This window comes from Ylistrum balloti, unplaced genomic scaffold, assembly GCF_031769215.1.
Source record: "Ylistrum balloti isolate Yb309-2 unplaced genomic scaffold, AGI_CSIRO_Ybal_v1 Utg369598, whole genome shotgun sequence".
NCBI classification, from domain to species: Eukaryota; Metazoa; Mollusca; class Bivalvia; order Pectinida; family Pectinidae; genus Ylistrum; species Ylistrum balloti.
This window is the reverse complement of record NW_026781880.1, coordinates 243,747-269,169: the sequence shown is the minus strand read 5'-3', so window position 1 is coordinate 269,169 and position 25,423 is coordinate 243,747. Positions and strand designations below refer to the sequence as shown.

The following is a 25,423-nucleotide window of genomic DNA, read 5'->3' as shown; positions in this document are numbered from 1 at the left end:
TGGCTCTACTAGACAGAACGATTTGTCTCCCCTGTTTCCGATTTCGAGGTGTTTCGATTCATGTTCTAAGGGAGAGAACTTACCCCGCCCACTTGTTATTTAAAATGTGATCAGTTTGGATTAAATAAAAAGTAGACAAGAAAAATATAATAAGCTATAATTCTGCTTAAAAATAATAAATAAATAACGTATGTATATATAAACCTGGTAAGTTGAAACTGAAATTTTGTTTGTTTATGTCACATTAAAATACATAGCGAGTGGCAGATTACCGGCAGTGACTGGCTATCAATACACAGACATATAATGCAATAAAAACCAACATAACGTGTCGCTTATCCTTTCAAATGCATAGACTTTATCTATAATCTCAATTTTTACCCTTCCTTTGAAAATGCATTTGAAATAAATATTTATCTGATATTTGTGTAATTGAGACAGGACTAATAGATGAGTCACATGATCACCGTCACACGGCAAGACACTATCTCAATAACACATTACGTCGTAGAAAATTATTATAACACGTTTTTATTTCACAATTTCACCACAAGTCGGATAGATTTTCAATTCGTTGACGCATTTCAAGTTTTATTTATCATGAAGCTATGAATACCATTCTTATGTTTTGCGTAAAGAGTTCTTTCAATTATAAAACAGCTAAAAGAGGAAAGAGTGATGATAAAGTCATCGGTTTCTATGCCGATGAAATGTGTTTACAGCTGAAACAAAGGAAAATTCTTAAATGACGTTATGAACCGTTAACAGGTGAAGTGTTTTGACGTCACAACTTTCATTTCGGTTATTTACACTCCGAGTTGCTCTGTGATTGGTCACTTAAAAAAAAAAAAAAAAAAACAATCAGAAAAATCAAAAACAAAAACAAGAAAAGAATACTTATCACACCGGTTGTTGAGAAGCAATGCTGTCTTAATGTACTGCTATACAGGTCTACATTGTAGCCTTGTGCTTGTCCAGGCAGCCTGTGACTTTTCTCACTTTCCTGCTTGTCCAGGCAGCCTGTGACTTTTCTCACTTTCCTTCTGGACATTTTACATATCTTTAGCATCACGTATATGAATCTCAACAAAGTATGTTACGGTTTGATTTATTATCAAAGATACGCGGTATAATTATCTATAACTAAATTTGTCTCGGTTCATTAGACATGTTACAGGTTTATGCGGCCTAGAATTGTTCTCTATATCAACAGAAACCTCGTTAACATTGACTCGATAGCATGCATGCTATAGATACCTGTATGTGAACGAAAAACAAACGGGGAGATTATTTAAAACTGAGGGTTTGCGGTAGACTTTCGTGAATTAAAAGTTAGTTAAGTTTGACTTTCAATATTTTATTAAAGTAAGTTAAATTTTACTAAAAAATGACCATTATGATCAACCAGTCTGTAAACAAAACTAGGGACCAACACTGAAACATCTTCACATTTCTGAAGTAGTTTCATTGATTACATATATGTATCACGTTGGCGCGTTCGCTCCAGTCAAAGACAACTTGAAGTTTGCCTTTCTTAGCTTTGCCGCTGCTGCCTCTTTTTCCAATTTAAGAATTTCCATTCTCATTTCATGTTCCATCTTTAAATATTCCATTTTCTTTTCATGTTCAGTCCTTGCATACTCCAGTAACATGTTGTCCATAGATAATCTCGAAACGTTTTGCTGTTCTAAATAGTCATTTTTCTGAAAGTTACTTTTCAATTTCCGGAAAGTTCCCCAGTGTTCGGATGACTGTTCCGGATCATAGGAAGATTTATTTACTTCCGGTATTGATGCACTTGCATTTGACGCTATTTCAGTTGAAAACCTTATTTGGGCAACATCATCAGTTGCAAGAGTAAAGGCGGAAGTTGGTGTGTGAGCATGCTCAATAGTGGGTTCGCTGTTACCATGACGTTCCAAACAAACTTCTTCAAGACTGAAATATAAAACAGAACATCAATATCAACAGTAACTGCTTTGATAACACCAATTAATTGTTTTTCATTCCAACTGACCAATTTGATACAACCGCCATGTTTCCTACCCGTAGCGAGTTATGTTTCCCGGAAAACTGACAAACGGACCCGTTGTTTTCTTTGGCAAGTAAGTATAGTCCAGTTACTATAATAAACATAAATGACTACGGTGCGGTATGACCCCAGACCAAAAACAAAACCTTTATCGTCCTTGATTTGCGAAACTCAATTGCAGGTGATGACCAACAACGGCAATTATTCACAGTTTCCCTGCAGTTGGAAATTTAACGACATTGGAGACAAAGCCGTAACCTTGATATGATGAATAATAAATCTCCACAACTTCGAAATTCAATATAATTGAGAATTCATTTTTTTCTTATGAATAACAGGGGTTATACAGTTCAGCTACAGCTAATACATTAAGAGATATACGTAATTGAAGTTATTAAAAGTACTGTAGGAAGGCCCAAGGCAGAGATAAATGTCATGATATCACATTATTAATTAGTCCAAATTATTCTAATGTTCTATCGACTTATTTTTTATATCGGTCTGGAGTCGATGAACATCAAAACTTTGGCTCTTTATAAAGTCAGGGCAATAGGCGACCCGCACCTATAGGTAGGTATTCAAAGTTTAATTGTGGAAACACATCATCAATTTCACATGCATATCAAACACGGATCAAAAAATCTGTTCTTTAACTACCTTATTTTTAAAAAGAATATGTATCATAAAACCAATACAGTCATTAAACGTACGATTTCCCATCCGCATGGTTTTAATTAATGTTTGTGTCAGTCGAGACATGTCGTAGGGTGTTCCTATTCGCTAGGTAATTACATTAATGTAGGGTGACCCTAGCAGAGAGGTATACAGTATGATGTGTCCTTAGTAGAGAGGTATACAGTATGATGTCTCCCTAGCAGAGAGGTATACAGTAGAGAGGTATACAGTATGATGTCTTCCTAGTAGAGAGGTATACAGTATGATGTATCCCTAGTAGAGAGGTATACAGTATGATGTCTCCCTAGTAGAGAGGTATACAGTATGATGTCTCCCTAGTAGAGAGGTATACAGTATGATGTCTCCCTAGTAGAGATATACCGTATGATGTCTCCCTAGTAGAGAGGTATACAGTATGATGTCTCCCTAGTAGAGAGGTATACAGTATGATGTCTCCCTAGTAGAGAGGTATACAGTATGATGTCTCCCTAGTAGAGAGGTATACAGTATGATGTATCCCTAGTAGAGACGTATACAGTATGATGTTTCCCTAGTAGAGATATACCGTATGATGTCTCCCTAGTAGAGAGGTATACAGTATGATGTCTCCCTAGTAGAGAGGTATACAGTATGATGTATCCCTAGTAGAGAGGTATACAGTATGATGTCTCCCTAGTAGAGAGGTATACAGTATGATGTGTCCTTAGTAGAGAGGTATACAGTATGACGTCTCCCTAGTAGAGAGGTATACAGTATGATGTCTCCTTAGTAGAGAGGTATACAGTATGATGTCTTCCTAGTAGAGAGGTATACAGTATGATGTCTCCCTAGTAGAGATATACAGTATGATGTCACCCTAGTAAATATACAGTATGATGTCTCCCTAGTAGAGAGGTATACAGTATGATATCTCCCTAGTAGAGAGGTATACAGTATGATGTCTCCCTAGTAGAGAGATAAACAGAATGATGTGTCCCTAGTAGAGAGGTATACAGTATGATGTCTCCCTAGTAGAAATATACAGTATGATGTCTCCCTAGTAGAGAGGTATACAATATGATTTCTCCCTAGTAGAGAGGTATACAGTATGATGTCACCCTAGTAGAAATATACAGTATGATGTCTACCTAGTAGAGAGGTATACAGTATATCTCCCTAGTAGAGAGGTATACAGTATGATATCTCCCTAGTAGAGAGGTATACAGTATGATGTCTCCCTAGTAGAGAGGTATACAGTATGATGTCACCCTAGTAGATATACAGTATGATGTCACCCTAGTAGATATACAGTATGATGTCACCCTAGTAGAGAGGTATACAGTATGATGTCTCCCTAGTAGAGAGGTATACAGAATGTTTTCATAGTAGAGATTTACAGTATGATTTCTCCTTAGTAGATATACAGTATGATGTCACCCTAGTAGATATACAGTATGATGTCTCCCTAGTAGAGAGGTATACAGTATGATGTCTCCCTAGTAGAGAGGTATACAGAACGTCTTCATAGTAGAGATTTACAGTATGATTTCTCCTTAGCAGATATACAGTATGATGTCACCCTAGTAGATATACAGTATGATGTCACCCTAATAGAGAGGTATACAGTATGATGTCACCATAGTTGATATACAGTATGATGTCTCCCTAGTAGATATACAGTATGATGTCTCCCTAGTAGATATACAGTATGATGTCACCCTAGTAGATATACAGTATGATGTCACCCTAGTAGATATACAGCATGATGTCTCCCTAGTAGATATACAGTATAATGTCTCCCTAGTAGATATACAGTATGATGTCACCCTAGTAGATATACAGTATGATGTCACCCTAGTAGAGAGGTATACAGTATGTCTTCATAGTAGAGATTTACAGTATGATTTCTCCTTAGTAGATATACAGTATGATGTCACCCTAGTAGATATACAGTATGATGTCTCCCTAGTAGAGAGGTATACAGTATGATGTCTCCCTAGTAGAGAGGTATACAGAACGTATTCATAGTCTTTACCCTATGATTTCTCAGAGAGATATACAGTATGATGTCACCCTAGTAGATATACAGTATGATGTCACCCTAATAGAGAGGTATACAGTATGATGTCACCATAGTAGATATACAGTATGATGTCTCCCTAGTAGATATACAGTATGATGTCTCCCTAGTAGATATACAGTATGATGTCACCCTAGTAGATATATAGTATGATGTCACCCTAGTAGAGATACAGTATGATGTCTCCCTAGTAGATATACAGTATGATGTCACTAGTAGATATACAGTATGATGTCACCCTAGTAGAGAGGTATACAGTATGATGTCTCTCTAGTAGATATACAGTATGATGTCTCCCTAGTAGATATACAGTATAATGTCACCCTAGTAGAGAGGTATACAGTATGATGTCTCCCTAGTAGAGAGGTATACAGTAAGATATCTCCCTAGTAGAGAGGTATACAGTATGATGTCACCATAGTTGATATACAGTATGATGTCTCCCTAGTAGATATACAGTATGATGTCACCCTAGTAGATATACAGTATGATGTCACCCTAGTAGATATACAGCATGATGTCTCCCTAGTAGATATACAGTATAATGTCTCCCTAGTAGATATACAGTATGATGTCACCCTAGTAGATATACAGTATGATGTCACCCTAGTAGAGAGGTATACAGTATGTCTTCATAGTAGAGATTTACAGTATGATTTCTCCTTAGTAGATATACAGTATGATGTCACCCTAGTAGATATACAGTATGATGTCTCCCTAGTAGAGAGGTATACAGTATGATGTCTCCCTAGTAGAGAGGTATACAGAACGTCTTCATAGTAGAGATTTACAGTATGATTTCTCATTAGTAGATATACAGTATGATGTCACCCTAGTAGATATACAGTATGATGTCACCCTAATAGAGAGGTATACAGTATGATGTCACCTAGTAGAGATATACAGTATGACAGTATGATGTCTCCCTAGTAGATATACAGTATGATGTCACCCTAGTAGATATACAGTATGATGTCACCCTAGTAGATATACAGCATGATGTCCCCCTAGTAGATATACAGTATGATGTCTCCCTAGTAGATATACAGTATGATGTCACCCTAGTAGATATACAGTATGATGTCACCCTAGTAGAGAGGTATACAGTATGATGTCTCTCTAGTAGATATACAGTATGATGTCTCCCTAGTAGATATACAGTATGATGTCACCCTAGTAGAGAGGTATACAGTATGATGTCTCCCTAGTAGAGAGGTATACCATAAGATATCTCCCTAGTAGAGAGGTATACAGTATGATGTCTCCCTAGTAGAGAGGTATACAGTATGATGTCTCCCTAGTAGAGAGGTATACAGTATGATTTCTCTCTAGTAGATATACAGTATGATGTCTCCCTAGTATATACAGTATGATGTCTCCCTAGTAGAGAGGTATACAGTATGATGACACCCTAGTAGATATAAAGAATGATGTAACCCTAAAAGAGAGGTATACAGTATGATGTCTCCCTAGTAGAGAGGTATACAGTATGATGTATCCCTAGTAAAGACGTATACAGTATGATGTCTCCCTAGTAGAGATATACCGTATGATGTCTCCCTAGTAGAGAGATATACAGTATGATGTATCCCTAGTAAAGACGTATACAGTATGATGTCTCCCTAGTAGAAATATACAGTATGATGTCTCCCTAGTAGAGAGGTATACAATATGATTTCTGCGTAGTAGAGAGGTATACAGTATGATGTCTTCCTAGTAGAAATATACAGTATGATGTCTACCTAGTAGAGAGGTATACAGTATGATATCTCCCTAGTAGAGAGGTATACAGTATGATTTCTCCCTAGTAGAGAGGTATACAAGATGATTTCTCCGTAGTAGAGAGGTATACAGTATGATGTCTCCCTAGTAGAAATATACAATATGATGTCTACCTAGTAGATATACAGTATGATGTCTCCCTAGTAGATATACAGTATGTTGTCACCCTAGTAGATATACAGTATGATGTCTCCCTAGTAGATATACAGTATGATGTCTCCCTAGTAGATATACAGTATGATGTCACCCTAGTAGATATACAGTATGATGTCACCCTAGTAGAGAGGTATACAGTATGATGTCTCCCTAGTAGATATACAGTATGATGTCTCCCTAGTAGATATACAGTATGATGTCACCCTAGTAGAGAGGTATACAGTATGATGTCTCCCTAGTAGAGAGGTATACAGTAAGATGTCTCCCTAGTAGAGAGGTATACAGTATGATGTCTCCCTAGTAGAGAGGTATACAGAATGTCTTCATAGTAGAGAGATAAACAGTATGAATTCTCCTTAGTAGATATACAGTATGATGTCACCCTAGTAAATATACAGTATGATGTCTCCCTAGTAGAGAGGTATACAAGATGATTTCTCCGTAGTAGAGAGGTATACAGTATGATGTCTCCCTAGTAGAAATATACAATATGATGTCTACCTAGTAGAGAGGTATACAGTATGATATCTCCCTAGTAGAGAGGTATACAGTATGATTTCTCCCTAGTAGAAATATACAGTATGATATCTCCCTAGTAGAGAGGTATACAGTATGATTTCTCCGTAGTAGAAATATACAGTATGATGTCTACCTAGTAGAGAGGTATACAGTATGATGTCTCCCTAGTAGAGAGGTATACAGAATGTCTTCATAGTAGAGATTTACAGTATGATTTCTCCTTAGTAGATATACAGTATGATGTCACCCTAGTAGATATACAGTATGATGTCTCCCTAGTAGAGAGGTATACAGTAAGATATCTCCCTAGTAGAGAGGTATACAGTATGATGTCTCCCTAGTAGAGAGGTATACAGAATGTCTTCATAGTAGAGATTTACAGTATGATTTCTCCTTAGTAGATATACAGTATGATGTCACCCTAGTAGAGATACAGTATGATGTCACCCTAGTAGATATACAGTATGATGTCTCCCTAGTAGATATAAAGTATGATGTCACCCTAGTAGATATACAGTATGATGTCACCCTAGTAGAGAGGTATACAGTATGATGTCTCCCTAGCAGAAATATACAGTATGATGTCACCCTAGTAGATATACAGTATGATGTCACCCTAGTAGAGAGGTATACAGTATGATGTCTCCCTAGTAGAGAGGTATACAGTATGATGTCTCCCTAGTAGAGAGGTATACAGTATGATGTCTCCCTAGTAGAGAGGTATACAGAATGTCTTCATAGTAGAGATTTACAGTATGATTTCTCCTTAGTAGATATACAGTATGATGTCACCCTAGTAGAGATACAGTATGATGTCACCCTAGTAGATATACAGTATGATGTCTCCCTAGTAGATATACAGTATGATGTCACCCTAGTAGATATACAGTATGATGTCACCCTAGTAGAGAGGTATACAGTATGATGTCTCCCTAGTAGATATACAGTATGATGTCACCCTAGTAGATATACAGTATGATGTCACCCTAGTAGAGAGGTATACAGCATGATGTCTCCCTAGTAGAGAGGTATACAGTAAGATATCTCCCTAGTAGAGAGGTATACAGTATGATATCTCCCTAGTAGAGAGGTATACAGAATGTCTTCATAGTAGAGAGGTATACAGTATGATTTCTCCTTAGTAGATATACAGTATGATGTCACCCTAGTAAATATACAGTATGATGTCACCCTAGTAGATATACAGTATGATGTCACCCTCTTTGTAATTAGATTGATAGTACATTAACTAGACTAGAAAATCATAAATTGTGGACCACCTACTTGTTAAAATCAACAACAGTTGTAGCTAATTCAGGGGGAGTGTCCTGTTTTCTTGTTTGACTGCAATCGTCATCATATTCCGTTACTTCTTCGTCGTCATCAATTTCAATTTTAATCACTGTCGACTCCGTGTCCGGGACAGAAAATCCGGCTCCCGATGATATCTCTCCCGAGGCAATATCTGAAAATCTCATGACATCGTCTATAACAGCGTCCGTTTCCCCTGCGGACAATTCAGTTTGTTGAACTGGATTAAAACTGAAATTGGAATTAGCTACTTCATTTAATATCTTTTTAACCTGAGCAATAATTTCGGCGGATTCCCCGTAATATTTAGTGGGTGCAACTTCCTGTGTATTTCTTCCGTTTCCGGTAGATGAGTCCAAAGTCTCCTGTTCTCTATCTCGCTGCTCCGCACGTGTGGCGAGCTTCATTCGTTTCCATTGTTCTTTAATTCTAACAAGTGTTCGTTTCCGCCCGAATTTGGCGGAGAATTGGTCATAAATGATTCTCCAGCACGCCGCCTTCATCCTTAAGGTATTGCTATCCGATTTTTTCTCCTCAATGATTCTGGCTTTAGCAGCACAAAGATGTAAGAGAAAAATCTACAACAAATTGGAAATAATTATGTAAAGTAATACAATTGTCTAAACGCGACACTTGTAATGTTCTAAAAAATAAATTAAGACTGATTATGAAAACAATACTGTAAAATTTACATAATCGATCGACCACAGGGTATCGCAATGAATTCTGGGAGATATTTTCACATTCAATAGCTGTATTGTGATTTCGTTAGGCAAAAACGAGTGAAAATATCTTACTTCGAAAATTTGTTCAGTGATATTTGCACCGTAAATGGAACATAGTTGTCATATTTAAATCCTTATACTGAGTGTAAATGACAAGAAATGCAGAGAATACTCGTGATAATTGATATAAACAATATCCCAGTCGAGATGCTGCAGTATCTATTACCATATACATGTATATCAGTATTGGAAATATTTTTGTTTTGATAAACTGAAGTACACTTTCAACTTATTTACGGAAAGCTGAACAGTCACTTTGTTGAATCAAAGACATGAAGTAAGATTACAGCAATATTATTCAAATTACTATCATCCAGTTGGTAGGATATATTCATATTGTTTAACCTGCGTATTAAAATGCGCGCATGTCATCTTAGTTCCCAACTATCTTTTCGAAATGTTGGACATACACAATGCACAAACCATCAATTAAAAACCAGATCAACCTTTTCAGCGTGTGTCCAGTTGATCCCTCTAGACTTTCGCATCTGATACACCAGTCCATGTTGAATAGTGGAGTGCCCTCTAGCTTGTCCATGGTTTCCTATCTCCCGTGTTGTATCTGTATACATTGTGATTACCAGCCGTTAGATTTCTGGCAGCAGACGATTTCACGGTGGTCTAACACATGACCTGATTTCAACGTAAGTCTTCCTTTACACCAAAAACGATAATTGTTCAGCTACAGGCCTCCGTACATTGGTGACGTAATAAATGTTAAACTGTAAACATTCGCACTTTGGTGACATTGATCACTGTTCAACTACGGACCTCCGTACACAGGTCACGTGATCATTGTTCAACTACAGACCTCCGTACACTAGTCACGTGATCACTGTTCAACTACAGACCTCGTACACTGGTCACGTGATCACCGTTCAAATACAGACCTCAGTACACTGGTCACGTGATTACTGTTTAACTTCGTACAGACCTCCGTACATTGGTCATGTGATTAGTGTTTAACTTTGTACAGACCTCCGTACACTGGTCACGTGATAACTGTTTAACTTCGTACAGACCTCCGTACATTGGTGACGTAACCAGTGTCAACTAGGGGTCATTCTCCGTGTATTTATCTCAATGTCTGCTTTTACAGGTCTCCGACATGTAATACAAGATGTCCACGAATGATATTAACAGTTATCATCACAAAGAGAACATTTATCAAAATCGTATCCACGGCTATCCAGTGTATGCGCCAGAGGTTATGTCGAAGTTCTAATTTAGAACACTCGGTTACAGGAGGAAGCCATATGCGTGGACAATGTCGTCTGTTCTAGGCGAGCTGCGTCCTAGAGTGTGTACACATCACGTTTAAACCAGACCGAAGGTTTATCTCTTGGTCGGAAGTCTAAAAATAGCCTTCTACACACACAGCCGAGCTTAACTAAACCAACAACAACGGAGAGAGTTCAGCGGTAAATCGATCGTAAATACATATACATGCATACACCATGACAGGTAACAAGTGGGGCCACCAAAGGGGAAATTGTTGATAAACAAAGTCGATATTGTACAACCTACAATGTAAAACCTACATTTAATATAGCTGTTGATATTGACCCGAGCCCGTGATCCATGGCTTGTCTTATAAAACTCTTATTATCACTATTCACTGCGAAGTACTCTATTAATCTTTCTCGGATTTCATATGTAGGTTGCCCTATTCTCTAGCGGTACTCGTTCTGATTAAGTTTGACCAAGAATGGCCGATCATCTCTTATCTTGGTTTAGGACAATTAAAATTCATTCATTAATTAATGGGTGTTTAGTTGTGATAGAGATCTTTATTTACAGGTTCCTTTGGTGTTTAGTTGTGATAGAGATCTTTATTTACAGGTTCTCCTTGATGTTTAGTTGTGCTATAGATCTTTATTTACAGGTTCTCCTTGGTGTTTAGTTGTGTTATAGATCTTTATTTACAGGTTCTCCTTGGTGTTTAGTTGTGTTATAGATCTTTATTTACAGGTTCTCCTTGGTGTTTAGTTGTGTTATAGATCTTTATTTACAGGTTCCCTTTGGTGTTTAGTTGTGTTATAGATCTATTTACAGGTTCCCTTTGGTGTTTAGTTGTGTTATAGATTGATTTACAGGTTCCCCTTGGTGTTTAGTTGTGTTATAGATCTTTATTTACAGGTTCTCCTTGGTGTTTAGTTGTGCTATAGATATAGATCTTTATTTATAGGTTCTCCATGATGTTTAGTTGTATTATAGATGTAGGTCTTTATTTACAGGTTCCCCTTGGTGTTTAGTTGTGTTATAGATCTTTATTTACAGGTTCCCCTTTTTGTTTAGTTGTGCTATAGATATAGATCTTTATTTATAGGTTCTCCATGATGTTTAGTTGTATTATAGATGTAGGTCTTTATTTACAGGTTCTCCTTGGTGTTTAATTGTGTTATAGATCTTTATTTACAGGTTCTCCTTTTTATTTAGTTGTGCTATAGATCTTTATTTAGAGGTTCCCCTTGGTGTTTAGTTGTGCTATAGATCTTTATTTACAGGTTCCACTTGGTGTTTAGTTTTGCTATAGATATAGATCTTTATGTACAGGTTCTCCTTGGTGTTTAGTTATGTTATAGATCTTTATTTACAGGTTCTCCTTGGTGTTTAGTTGTGTTATAGATCTTTATTTACAGGTTCCCTTTGGTGTTTAGTTGTGTTATAGATCTTTATTTACAGGTTCCCTTTGGTGTTTAGTTGTGCTGTAGATCTTTACTTACAGGTTCTCCTTAGTGTTTAGTTGTGCTATAGATCTTTATTTACAGGTTCTCCTTGGTGTTTACTTGTGGTATAGATATAGATCTTTATTTACAGGTTCTCCTTGATGTTTAGTTGTGCTATAGATTTATTTACAGGTTCCCCTTGGTGTTTAGTTGTGCTATAGATCTTTATTTACAGGTTCCCCTTGGTGTTTAGTTGTGCTATAGATCTTTATTTACAGGTTCTTCTTTTTGTTTAGTTGTGCTATAGATCTTTATTTACAGGTTCTCCTTGTTGTTTAGTTGTGCTATAGATCTTTATTTACAGGTTCTCCTTGGTGTTTAGTTGTGATATAAATATTTATTTACAGGTTCTCCTTGGTGTTTAGTTTTGCAACAGATCTTTATTTACAGGTTCTCCTTGGTGTTTAGTTGTGCTATAGATATAGATCTTTATTTACAGGTTCCCATTGGTGTTTAGTTGTGCTATAGATCTTCATTTACAATTTCTCCTTGGTGTTTAGTTGTGCTATAGATATAGATCTTTATTTTCATGTTCGCCTTGTTGTTTAGTTGTGCTATAGATATAGATCTTTATTTACAGGTTCCCCGTGGTGTTTAATTGTGCTATAGATCTTCATTTACAGGTTCCCCTTGGTGTTTAGTTGTGTTATAGATCTTTATTTACAAATTCTCCTTGGTGTTTAGTTGTGATAAAGATCTTTATTGACAGGTTCTCCTTGGTGTTTAGTTTTGCTAGAGAGTTTTATTTACAGGTTCTCCTTGGTGTTTAGTTGTGCTATAGATCTTTATAAACAGGTTATCCTAGGTGTTTAATTTTGCTATGGATCTTTATTTACAGGTTCTCCTTGGTGTTTAGTTGTGCTATAGATCTTTATTTACAGGTTCTCCTTGGTGTTTAGTTGTGCTATAGATCTTTATTTAGAGGTTCCCCTTGGTGTTTAGTTGTGATAAAGATCTTCATTGACAGGTTCTCCTTGGTGTTTAGCTGTGCTATATATATATATATATCTTTATTTACAGGTTCTCCTTGGTGTTTAGTTGTGCTATAGATGTAGGTCTTTATTTACAGGTTCCCTCTGGTGTTTAGTTGTGCTATAGATATAGATCTTTATTTACAGGTTCTCCATAATGTTTAGTTGTGCTATGGATATTTATTTACAGGTTCCCCTTGTTGTTTAGTTGTGTTATAAATCTTTATTTACAGGTTCTCCTTGGTGTTAAGATGTGCTATAGACTTATTTACAGGTTCTCCTTGGTGTTTTGGTTTGCTATAGATCTTTATTTACAGGTTCTGCTTGGTGTTTAGTTGTGCTATAGATCTTTATTGACAGATTCTCCTTGGTGTTTAGTTGTGCTATAGATCTTTATTTACAGGTTCTCCTTGGTGTTTATTTGTGCTATAGATCTTTATTTACAGGTCCCCCTTTTTGTTTAGTTGTGCTATAGATCTTTATTTACAGGTTCCCCTTGTTGTTTAGTTGTGCTATAGATCTTTATTTACAGGTTCCCCTTGGTGTTTAGTTGTGCTATAGATCTTTATTTACAGGTTCCCCTTGTTGTTTAGTTGTGATATAGATATTTATTTACAGGTTCCCCTTGGTGTTTAGTTGTGTTATAGATCTTTATTTACAGATTCTCCTTGGTGTTTAGTTGTGTTATAGATCTTTATTTACAGGTCCCCTTGGTGTTTAGTTGTGCTATAGATATAGATCTTTATTTACAGGTTCTCCTTGGTGTTTAGTTGTGCTATAGATATAGATCTTTATTTACAGGTTCTCCTTGGTGTTTAGTTGTGTTATAGATCTTTATTTACAGATTCTCCTTGGTGTTTAGTTGTGATAAAGATCTTTATTTACAGGTCCCCTTGGTGTTTAGTTGTGCTATAGATCTTTATTTACAGATTCTCCTTGGTGTTTAGTTGTGATAAAGATCTTTATTGACAGGTTCTCCTTGGTGTTTAGTTTTGCTATATATTTTTATTTACAGGTTCTCCTTGGTGTTTAGTTGTGCTATAGATCTTTATTAACAGGTTATCCTAGGTGTTTAATTTTGCTATGGATCTTTATTTACAGGTTCTCCTTGGTGTTTAGTTGTGCTATAGATGTAGGTCTTTATTTACAGGTTCCCTCTGGTGTTTAGTTGTGCTATAGATATAGATCTTTATTTACAGGTTCTCCATAATGTTTAGTTGTGCTATGGATATTTATTTACATGTTCTCCTTGGTGTTTAGTTGTGCTATAGATCTTTATTAACAGGTTCCCCTTGTTGTTTAGTTATGCTATAGATCTTTATTTACAGGTTCTCCTTAGTGTTTAGTTGTGCTATAGATCTTTATTTACAGGTTCTCCTTGGTGTTTAGTTGTGCTATAGATATAGATCTTTATTTACAGGTTCTTCTTTTTGTTTAGTTGTGCTATAGATCTTTATTTACAGGTTCCCCTTGTTGTTTAGTTGTGCTATAGATCTTTATTTACAGGTCTTCCCTGGTGTTTAGTTGTGATATAGATCTTTATTTACAGGTTACTCTTGGTGTTTAGTTGTGATAGAGATCTTTATTTACAGGTTCTCCTTGGTGTTTAGTTGTGCTATAGATGTTTATTTATAGGTTCTCCTTGGTGTTTAGTTGTGCTATAGATCTTTATTTATAGGTTCTCCTTGGTGTTTAGTTGTGCTATAGATCTTTATTTACAGGTTCCCGTTGGTATTAAGTTGTGCTATAGATTTATTTACAGGTCCTCCTTGGTGATTTGTTTTGCTATATATCTTTATTTACAGGTTTTCCTTGGTGTTTAGTTGTGCAATAAATCTTTATTTACAGGTTCTCCATGATGTTTAGTTGTGACATAGATTTTTATTCACAGGTTCCCCTTGGTGTTTAGTTGTGCTATAGATATAGATCTTTATTTACAGGTTCTCCTTAGTGTTTAGTTGTGCTATAGATCTTTATTTACAGGTTCCCCTTGGTGTTTAATTGTGCTATAGATATTTATTTACAGGTTCCCCTTGGTGTTTAGTTGTGCTATAGATATAGATCTTTATTTACAGGTTCTCCATGATGTTTAGTTGTGATATAGATCTTTATTTACAGGTTCTCCTTGGTGTTTAGTTGTGTTATAGATCGTTATTTACAGGTTCCCCTTGGTGTTGAGTTGTGCTATAGATAGAGATCTTTATTTACAGGTTCTCCTTGGTGTTTAGTTGTGCTATAGATATAGATCTTTATTTACAGGTTCCCATTGGTGTTTTGTTGTGCTATAGATCTTCATTTACAGTTTCTCCTTGGTGTTCAGTTGTGCTATAGATATAGATCTTTATTTACAGGTTTCCCGTGGTGTTTAATTGTGCTATAGATCTTCATTTACAGGTTCCCCTTGGTGTTTAGTTGTGCTATAAATATAGATCTTTATTTACAAGGTCTCCATGATGTTTAGTTGTTCTATAGATCTTTATTTACAGGTTCTCCTTGGTGTTTAGTTATGCTATAGATTTTTTTTACAGGTTCTCTTTGGTGTTTAGTTGTGCTATAGATCTTTATTTATAGGTTCTCCTTGGTGTTTAGTTGTGCTATAGATCTTTATTTACAGGTTCCCGTTGGTGTTAAGTTGTGCTATAGATTTATTTACAGGTCCTCCTTGGTGATTTGTTTTGCTATATATCTTTATTTACAGGTTTTCCTTGGTGTTTAGTTGTGCAATAAATCTTTATTTACAGGTTCTCCATGATGTTTAGTTGTGCTATAGATATAGATCTTTATTTACAGGTTCCCCTTGGTGTTTCGTTGTGTTATAGATCTTTATTTACAGGTTCTCCTTGGTGTTTAGTTGTGCTATAGATATAGATCTTTATTTATAGGTTCTCCTTGGTGTTTAGTTGTGCTATAGATCTTTATTTACAGGTTCCCCTTGGTGTTTAGTTGTGCTATAGATCTTTATTTACAGGTTCCCCTTGGTGTTTAGTTGTGCTATAGATATATATATTTAATTACAGGTTCTCCTTGGTGTTTAGTTGTGCTATAGATCTTTATTTACAGATTCTCCTTGGTGTTTAGTTGTGATATAGATCATTATTTACAGGTTACTCTTGGTGTTTAGTTGTGATAGAGATCTTTATTTACAGGTTCTCCTTGGTGTTTAGTTGTGCTATAGATGTTTATTTATATGTTCTCCTTGGTGTTTAGTTGTGCTATAGATCTTTATTTACAGGTTCTCCTTGGTGTTTAGTTATGCTATAGATTTTTTTACAGGTTCTCCTTGGTGATTTGTTTTGCGATAGATCTTTATTTACAGGTTTTCCTTGGTGTTTAGTTGTGCAATAGATCTTTATTTACAGGTTCTCCATGATGTTTAGTTGTGCTATAGATATAGATCTTTATTTACAGGTTCTCCTTGGTGTTAAGATGTGATATAGACTTATTTACAGGTTCTCCTTGGTGTTTTGGTTTGCTATAGATCTTTATTTACAGGTTCTGCTTGGTGTTTAGTTGTGCTATAGATCTTTATTTACAGATTCTCCTTGGTGTTTAGTTGTGCTATAGATCTTTATTTACAGATTCTCCTTGGTGTTTAGTTGTGCTATAGATCTTTATTTACAGGTCCCCCTTTTTGTTTAGTTGTGCTACAGATCTTTATTTACAGGTTCCCCTTGTTGTTTAGTTGTGCTATAGATCTTTATTTACAGGTTCCCCTTGGTGTTTAATTGTGATATAGATATTTATTTACAGGTTCCCCTTGGTGTTTAGTTGTGCTATAGATATAGATCTTTATTTACAGGTTCTCCATGATGTTTAGTTGTGATATAGATCTTTATTTACAGGTTCTCCTTGGTGTTTAGTTGTGTTATAGATCTTTATTTACAGGTCCTCCTTGGTGTTTAGTTGTGCTATAGATCTTTATTCATAGGTTCTCCTTGGTGTTTAGTTATGCTATAGATCTTTATTTACAGATTCCCCTTGGTGTTTAGTTGTGCTATAGATATAGATCTTTATTTACAGGTTCTCCATGATGTTTAGTTGTGATATAGATCTTTATTTACAGGTTCTCCTTGGTGTTTAGTTGTGCTATAGATCTTTATTAACAGGTTCCCCTTGTTGTTTAGTTGTGCTATAGATCTTTATTTACAGGTCTTCCCTGGTGTTTAGTTGTGATATAGATCATTATTTACAGGTTACTCTTGGTGTTTAGTTGTGATAGAGATCTTTATTTACAGGTTCTCCTTGGTGTTTAGTTGTGATATAGATCTTTATTTACAGGTTCTCCTTGGTGTTTAGTTGTGCTATAGATCTTTATTTACAGGTTCTCCTTGGTGTTTAGTTATGCTATAGATTTTTTTACAGGTCCTCCTTGGTGTTTAGTTGTGCTATAGATCTTTATTTACAGGTTCTCCATGATGTTTAGTTGTGCTATAGATCTTTATTTACAGGTTCTCCTTGGTGTTTAGTTGTGCTATAGATCTTTATTTACAGGTTCTCCTTGGTGTTTAGTTGTGCTATAGATATAGATCTTTATTTACAGATTCTCCTTGGTGTTTAGTTGTGCTATAGATCTTTATTTACAGGTTCTCCTTGGTGTTTAGTTGTGCTATAGATATAGATCTTTATTTAGAGGTTTTCCATAATGTTTAGCTGTGCTAGGGATCTTTATTTACAGGTTCTCCTTGGTGTTTAGTTGTGCTATAGATATAGATCTTTATTTACAGGTTCCCCGTGGTGTTTAATTGTGCTATAGATCTTTATTTACAGGTTCTCCATGATGTTTAGTTGTGCTATAGATCTTTATTTACAGGTTCTCTATGGTGTTAAGTTGTGCTTTAGATCTTTATTTATAGGTTCCCCTTGGTGTCTAGTTGTGTTATAGATCTTTATTTACAGGTTCTCCTTGGTATTTAGTTGTGCTAGATCTTTATTTACAGGTTCTCCTTGGTATAGATATAGATCTTTATTTACAGGTTCTCCTTGGTGTTTAGTTGTGCTATAGATCTTTATTTACAGGTTCCCCTTGGTGTTTAGTTGTGCTATAGATTTTATTTACAGGTTCCTCCTTGGTGATTTGTTGTGCTATAGATATCTTTATTTACAGGTTCTCCTTGGTGTTTAGTTGTGCTATAGATCTTTATTTACAGGTTCTCCTTGGTGTTTAGTTGTGCTATAGATATAGATCTTTATTTACAGGTTCCCCGTGGTGTTTAATTGTGCTATAGATCTTCATTTACAGGTTCCCCTTGGTGTTTAGTTGTGCTATAGATATAGATCTTTATTTACAGGTTCTCCTTGGTGTTCAGTTGTGCTATAGATCTTTATTTACAGGTTCTCCTTGGTGTTCAGTTGTGCTATAGATCTTTATTTACAGGTTCCCCTTGGTGTTTAGTTGTGCTATAGATCTTTATTTACAGGTTCCCCTTGGTGTTTAGTTGTGCTATAGATATAGATCTTTATTTACAGGTTCCCCTTGGTGTTTAGTTGTGCTATAGATCTTTATTTACATATAGATCTTTATTTACAGGTTCTCCTTTGGTGTTTAGTTGTGCTATAGGTTCTCCATGTTGTTTAGTTGTGCTATAGATCTTTATTTACAGGTTTTAGTTGTGCTATAGATCTTTATTTACAGGTTCCTTGGTTTAGTTGTGCTATATATATCTTTATTTACAGGTTCTCCATGATGTTTAGTTGTGCTATAGATCTTTATTTACACGTTCCCCTTGTTGTTTAGTTGTGCTATAGATATAGATCTTTATTTACAGGTTCTCCTTGGTGTTTAGTTGTGTTATAGATCTTTATTTACAGGTTCCCCTTGGTGTTTAGTTGTGCTATAGATATAGATCTTTATTTACAGGTTCTCCTTGGTGTTTAGTTGTGCTATAGATCTTTATTTTTATTTACAGGTTCTCCTTGGTGTTTAGTTGTGTTATAGATCGTTATTTACAGGTTCCCCTTGGTGTTGAGTTGTGCTATAGATATAGATCTTTATTTACAGGTTCTCCTTGGTGTTTAGTTGTGCTATAGATCTTTATTTACAGGTTCTCCTTGGTGTTTAGTTGTGCTATAGATCTTTATTTACAGGTTCTCCTTGGTGTTTAGTGTGCTATTTTACAGGTTCTCCTTGGTGTTTATTTGTGGTGTTTAGTTGTGCTATAGATTCATTTACAGGTTCCCCTTGGTGTTTAGTTGTGCTATAGATTTATTTACAGGTTCCCCTTGGTGTTTAGTTGTGCTATAGATTTATTTACAGGTTCCCCTTGGTGTTTAGTTGTGTTATAGATGAAGGTCTTCATATACATGCTTTTTCTGTTTGATAAATAGTATTGTGTGTTTAATTCTTCTGTAAATGAACCTTACAGGTATAGATGTATTATGGAGAGAAAATACGAACAAAGCAGGAGAAACAGAAGGGGAAAGACTAAAGAAATGGTTGACTGCAGGACCCTGTAGGATTTCCTGTTTGGATGATATATGAAACAAGTCCTACAATATTTTATTTTACCAAGCCTCTGTTGAGGTAAACTTTATATAAATTGGTGACGAGTTTCACTGATGAAACAGAATGTATAATTGAGCTTATTACCTAATTTAGATACTGTAATTGAAAATGTTTCTTAAGACTTACAAAATATACAGTGATTGTATTTTCTTTCTATTACCTTTCTTTTGGTACTTGGTGACACGTGAAGCTATATATGACGTCATTATGGAAGCAATGTGAATCTTCAGCCAATCACAGTCCCGATATCATATGACACACGGCACAGTATTCCTCATAAATGTCATACAATTTGCAAACATAAATGAAACATAACAGATAACAGGAAGGGCAATGTCTCAAGTAATTCTTAGTTTTTGCTGTATACGATTAGGTTGATATCCGGATCTCTGCTCTCATTATCCGGATCTCTGCTCTCATTATCCGGATCTCTCCTCTCATTATCCGGATACCCTCTCCACACTATTCAGATATATTTTCTAGAGACTATCTGGATCTATGCTCTCTCTTCAATATTCGGATATTCGTTTTTTATTTCCAAGGGAGACTACTCTACAAGCGTTGTGTAACAAGTTCCTTGATATAAGTATGACTAGACTGTCAAACAATTTATCTACGATAAGATCAATATCAGGTGTTGTTTCTAAGGTGAAATTGATGTTGAGAAAATCAGAAAAAAACATGTTAGTTTCGATACATTTTTTTCTGTAAGAAATAAACTATGCTTCTACATAGATAGTATACGTAGCAAACACTGAACGCTAGGGAAGACAAACTAGTATCGAGTCTGTGAACATCGGATAAGTCGGGTAGGTTTCAATCAGAAATTTTTAAATATTATTAACAGTACAATGTGCCCTAATTATAGTATATCTACAATACAGATCTAAGGAAATCAGTACATTTCGACTTCGTACGACCGACAATAACAAATACTACCTGGATTAAACTACAGATCACCGCTACTAAGTGATATTAATCCCTAACCCACACCCCAGATATTGTATCCGTTCAGCCTGTCAGCTTAACGACCTTGTCAAAGTAATATTAGATACTATTTACACATAATCTGGAAATAGAATATATTGATAAAATTTTCAGGATTTTGATATCAAAAGCTCTGTATATCGTTTTCTATTGAGTTAGATATGTATTTCAAAATTAAGTGCTATCATTTATTCAAACATTATGTATATTAAGTTAACTGAACATCGGATCAGATGCGTGTTCCTTATTACTTAGAATAGTTATGACCAAAATTAATGTAGACCGACGTCAGAAGTACACAGTAACGTATCCGTCCTAACATCGACGATGGCCACTGTGCGTGCTGTTTTCCTCCTCGTCCTGGTGATGTTAGCCATCAACATCTCCTATCAGAGTAAGTGACCACTACGTTGCTCAAGTATCTACTGTCAGTAGATGAAGGATTTGTTAAAATACTATGGTTGTAGGGTGACATTTTGTGAAGACAGCAAATCTTAGTTTTGATAATAATTGTTGTAATTTGTATCATGTAGAGGATATGAGGACATTGTATAGAGGGCTCACTGTAAACTCACTATATTTGTGATACGTAGAGGATAATGAGGACATTGTATAGAGGGCTCACTGTAAACTCACGATATTTGTGATACGTAGAGGATAATGAGGACATTATATAGAGGGCTCACTGTAAACTTTCTGTATTTGTGTTATGAACAGGATCCTGAAGACACTATATAGAGGGCTCACTGTAAACTCACTGATTTGTATTGCGTAGAGGATCTGAGGACATTGTATAGAGGGCTCACTGTAAACTCACTGATTTGTATTGCGTAGAGGATCTGAGGACATTGTATAGAGGGCTCACTGTAAACTCACTGATTTGTATTACGTAGATAGAGGGTCCTGAGGACACTATATAGAGGGCTCACTGTAAACTCACTGATTTGTATTACGTAGAGGATCTGAGGACATTATATAGAGGGCTCACTGTAAACTCACTGATTTGTATCATGTAGAGGATCTGAAGACATTATATAGAGGGCTCACTGTAAACTTTCTGTATTTGTATCATGTAGAGGATCTGAAGACATTATATAGAGGGCTCACTGTAAACTCACTATATTTGTGTTACGTAGAGAGTCCTGAGGACATTATATAGAGGGCTCACTGTAAACTTTCTGTATTTGCTTTACATAGAGGATCCTGAGGACACTATATAGAGGGCTCACTGTAAACTTTCTGTATTTGTATTACGTAGAGGATCTGAGGACATTGTATAGAGGGCTCACTGTAAACTCACTGATTTGTATTACGTAGAGGATAATGAGGACACTATATAGAGGGCTCACTGTAAACTTTCTGTATTTGTATTACGTAGAGGATCTGAGGACATTATATAGAGGGCTCACTGTAAACTCACTGATTTGTGATACGTTGGGGGTCCTGCGGACATTATATAGAGGGCTCACTGTAAACTCAGTATTTGTATTACGTACATGATCCTGAGGGAATTATATAGAGGGTTCACTGTAAACTCAGTGTATTTGTATTACGTACATGATCCTGAGGACATTATATAGAGTGCTCAGTTTAAACTCATTGTATTTGTGTTATGTAGAGGATCTGAGGACATTGTATAGAGGGCTCACTGTAAACTCACTGATTTGTATTACGTAGAGGATAATGAGGACATTATATAGAGGGCTCACTGTAAACTCACTGATTTGTATTACGTAGAGGGTCCTGCGGACATTATATCGAGGGCTCACTGTAAATTCAAGGCCATATAGAATTATGATAATTACAACGTAATATTATATATTGCATACTCCATACTTTATCCATGTTGATAAAACCTCATTCCGCTGATTGACCTGTCTGTATCTTATTAGATCGACTATTACTACATGTGTTTGTCAGCGCAATTACAGAAATATACGGTCTATTACATCAATATCAAAGAAATTCGCCATTTCATGTTCTAAAATTAGGGACGAGACTTCCCTCGCCGTTATCGCCTTTATCGCCAGTGTTTTGAGTGGTATTTCAATCACCATATATCGGGTCTAAATTGGAATAACATGGAATTGTTTCTGAAACATTTAATACATGCGATCAATTTATACTTCTGTTGTGTGTTGTAGTCGAAAACTTCGAGCAGACAGAGGAAGAAGAAGTGCCTCAATTTGACGAATGCCTAGACAGAGGAGTGTTTAGTGTTCCGTGCGAGGAAATCACAACTTATTACCAAAAGAATGTCAATTTAGGATCGATGTGTTCTAACCCATATATCAAGGCTTTCTGTTGTGTAACCTGTAAATAGATTGGTGGAAACTTCACCATTCTCAACACCATACTGGACACACTCTTCTCAACACCATATTGGACACGGTCATTATCGATACTGGACACGCCATTTTCGACGCCATATTGGACACGCCATTTCCGACGCCATATTGGACACGCCATTTCCGACGCCATATTGGACATACCATTCCCGAAACCCTTTTAAACACGTTATTCTCGACATCATATTGAACACATCCATTCTCGACGCCATGTTTGATATGCCATTCAGGACAATATCATTTTTGAAGCCATATTGAACACGTTATTCACAGTCCCCCATATTGGGCACGCCGTTTTCGACGCCAGAAAGGACAGGAACACATCATGAAGAGATCCAAATCCTCTTTTCTCCTCGAGGAACAGCGTTTCTTCTCTTAAATCGAAGATCACGTGACTTTGTTTTTGGTAAATAAATGCACTCTCTGCTGCTTGCCGCTGTGGACATTCGTGACTACAAGTATAAGGTTTTCAGCGAATTTCCATACAAACTATAGATAAATCCACATTTAATCCACAGATAAAACGATTTCCATCGATACAAAACAGGGTCATCTTTTAAAGTTATGGAAATAATGTAATTAGAAGGCGATGTATTGAGAAGCTAGAACGACGGACAAAAGTTAAATAATCATTTCGTGAAAACTGCTCAGCTACTGAAATCAGACGGGTTAGTTATAATGAATTTCTAATCTACTTGGAAAACGAGGAACAAATAAAATATGAAGACGTATTTCGAGTGTATCTTATTCTTCAACAAATATTATCTACATCAAAATCAAGAGTCATTAATTGAACACAACTGGTGTATAACGAGATGTCAGACTTCGTGTTAGAATTCAATTCGATTTGGTAGTTATTTTTAACACCTTTATGTTGCTTAAGATGTAAACCTGATTTCTAGATAGATTGCTTCTAACTTATTGCGAAAGGTTTTAATACTGGTACATACAACTATTACTTGTATTTAACAAGATTCACATGTTACTTTTCTGTTTAAATCTTGATTTAGTTGTATAAAAGTAGAGACAATGTAAGAAACAGCAAGCGGAAGATTTTTGGGGCATTTTTAGGTTAATCTGAACAACGAGTTACTTCCCCTGAACAATGAAATATTCAGTGTATGTACGGTTTGTATCTACATTTGTGAAACATTTACATTTCTCTCCTAACCATTTACGTAATGGTTTCATCCCGCACACATGCAAGTGTGGACATATATAATATACACATACCGCACACATGTACGTGTGGACATATATAATATACACATACCGCACACATGTACGTGTGAACATGTATAATATACACATACCGCACATATGTACGTGCGGACATGTATAATATACACATACCGCACACATGTACGTGTGAACATGTATAATATACACATACCGCACATATGTACGTGTGAACATGTATAATATACACATACCGCACATATGTACGTGCGGACATGTATAATATACACATACCGCACATATGTACGTGTGAACATAATATGCACATCGGGAAATAAGTAGTTAAAATCTACATTGATAAAGCGATGACGGTATACATAGTCTAATCCTACTTCAAAGAAGAGGTTGTTTTGAGAACGGGCGAAACGTACATGACCAGTAAATCTTACCCGTGTCCGTCCTCATATGACATGAATTATCTGATCATCACTGAGTATTTTCTTTGATTTCCGCCGACTCAACATCTGTTTTCGAACTTCATTATAGATCAAACTTTATTTTCACAACAATTGCGGAACACATTTTCCAACTTATATTAATCACTCTTGTTGGCCTGGATGGAAGTGCACGAGAGGAAGAAACAGGATTACACGGGGAAACCCCACGTAATCGGGCTGGTAACCTCATATCTTTTTACGTCCGGGAATCGAACCCCGGACGTCTAGGTTCAAGGCGAGTGCGTTAACACTACGCCACCTTACCACTCGTTCATCATGTGTTCGTCCTTTTGAAAGTGACACTAGACATTATCTCTCCCTATTATACCTGTAGGGGAAATGCAATGAATACATTTGATCCGAGAAAATAGTTACAAAGACAACAAAGACAACACTGTCATTCTAGATATATTGCCATTTTAATGTGGACGGAACATTTCAAATAAATTAATTGAAAACATTAATAAAAAGCATACACTATATCCAGCTCACTCAAAACACACGCACAAACTCAACGAAAGCTTAAAACACTTACATCGTGGATGTAACCGGACGTACAAATATGTAAAGAATACAGTTAATGTATTATATTCCTTTCTTTGTTGAAACAGTATTAATAATGGTCACTCAGTTTTACCTTGCCGGAATCTTTATAGAATTATCGTATTTAGTAGGCGTTAACGACTTATTAAGAAAAGTAATATGAAACTAGAAGTCACCCCAACCCCAACACCTATCCCACTACCCATGCCGAGGCGGTCAGTTTGGAAGCGAGACCAGAGAAAAAGGCAGGGTGCACAACTAGACATTATACTGGTCAAGTCTGTAAAGTTTCTGGAGAACTCACCAATTAGTCTCCAAGATCAGCCGTGGACCAAAACGGTGGGAGAT

General features: G+C 36.0%; 1 protein-coding gene across 1 annotated transcript; it reads right to left on the bottom strand.

Annotated features, from left to right (window-relative positions):
- Positions 1-1,411: 1,411 nt before the first annotated feature.
- On the bottom strand, positions 1,412-10,592 carry LOC132545723 (uncharacterized). Its single transcript, XM_060209416.1, has 3 exons — positions 9,766-10,592; positions 8,508-9,112; positions 1,412-1,938 (listed from the first exon to the last, which is right to left on the bottom strand). Exons 1-3 carry the CDS (start codon positions 9,889-9,891, stop codon positions 1,485-1,487), a joined length of 1,185 nt encoding a protein of 394 aa, XP_060065399.1. The 5' UTR covers positions 9,892-10,592; the 3' UTR covers positions 1,412-1,484.
- Positions 10,593-25,423: the final 14,831 nt, after the last annotated feature.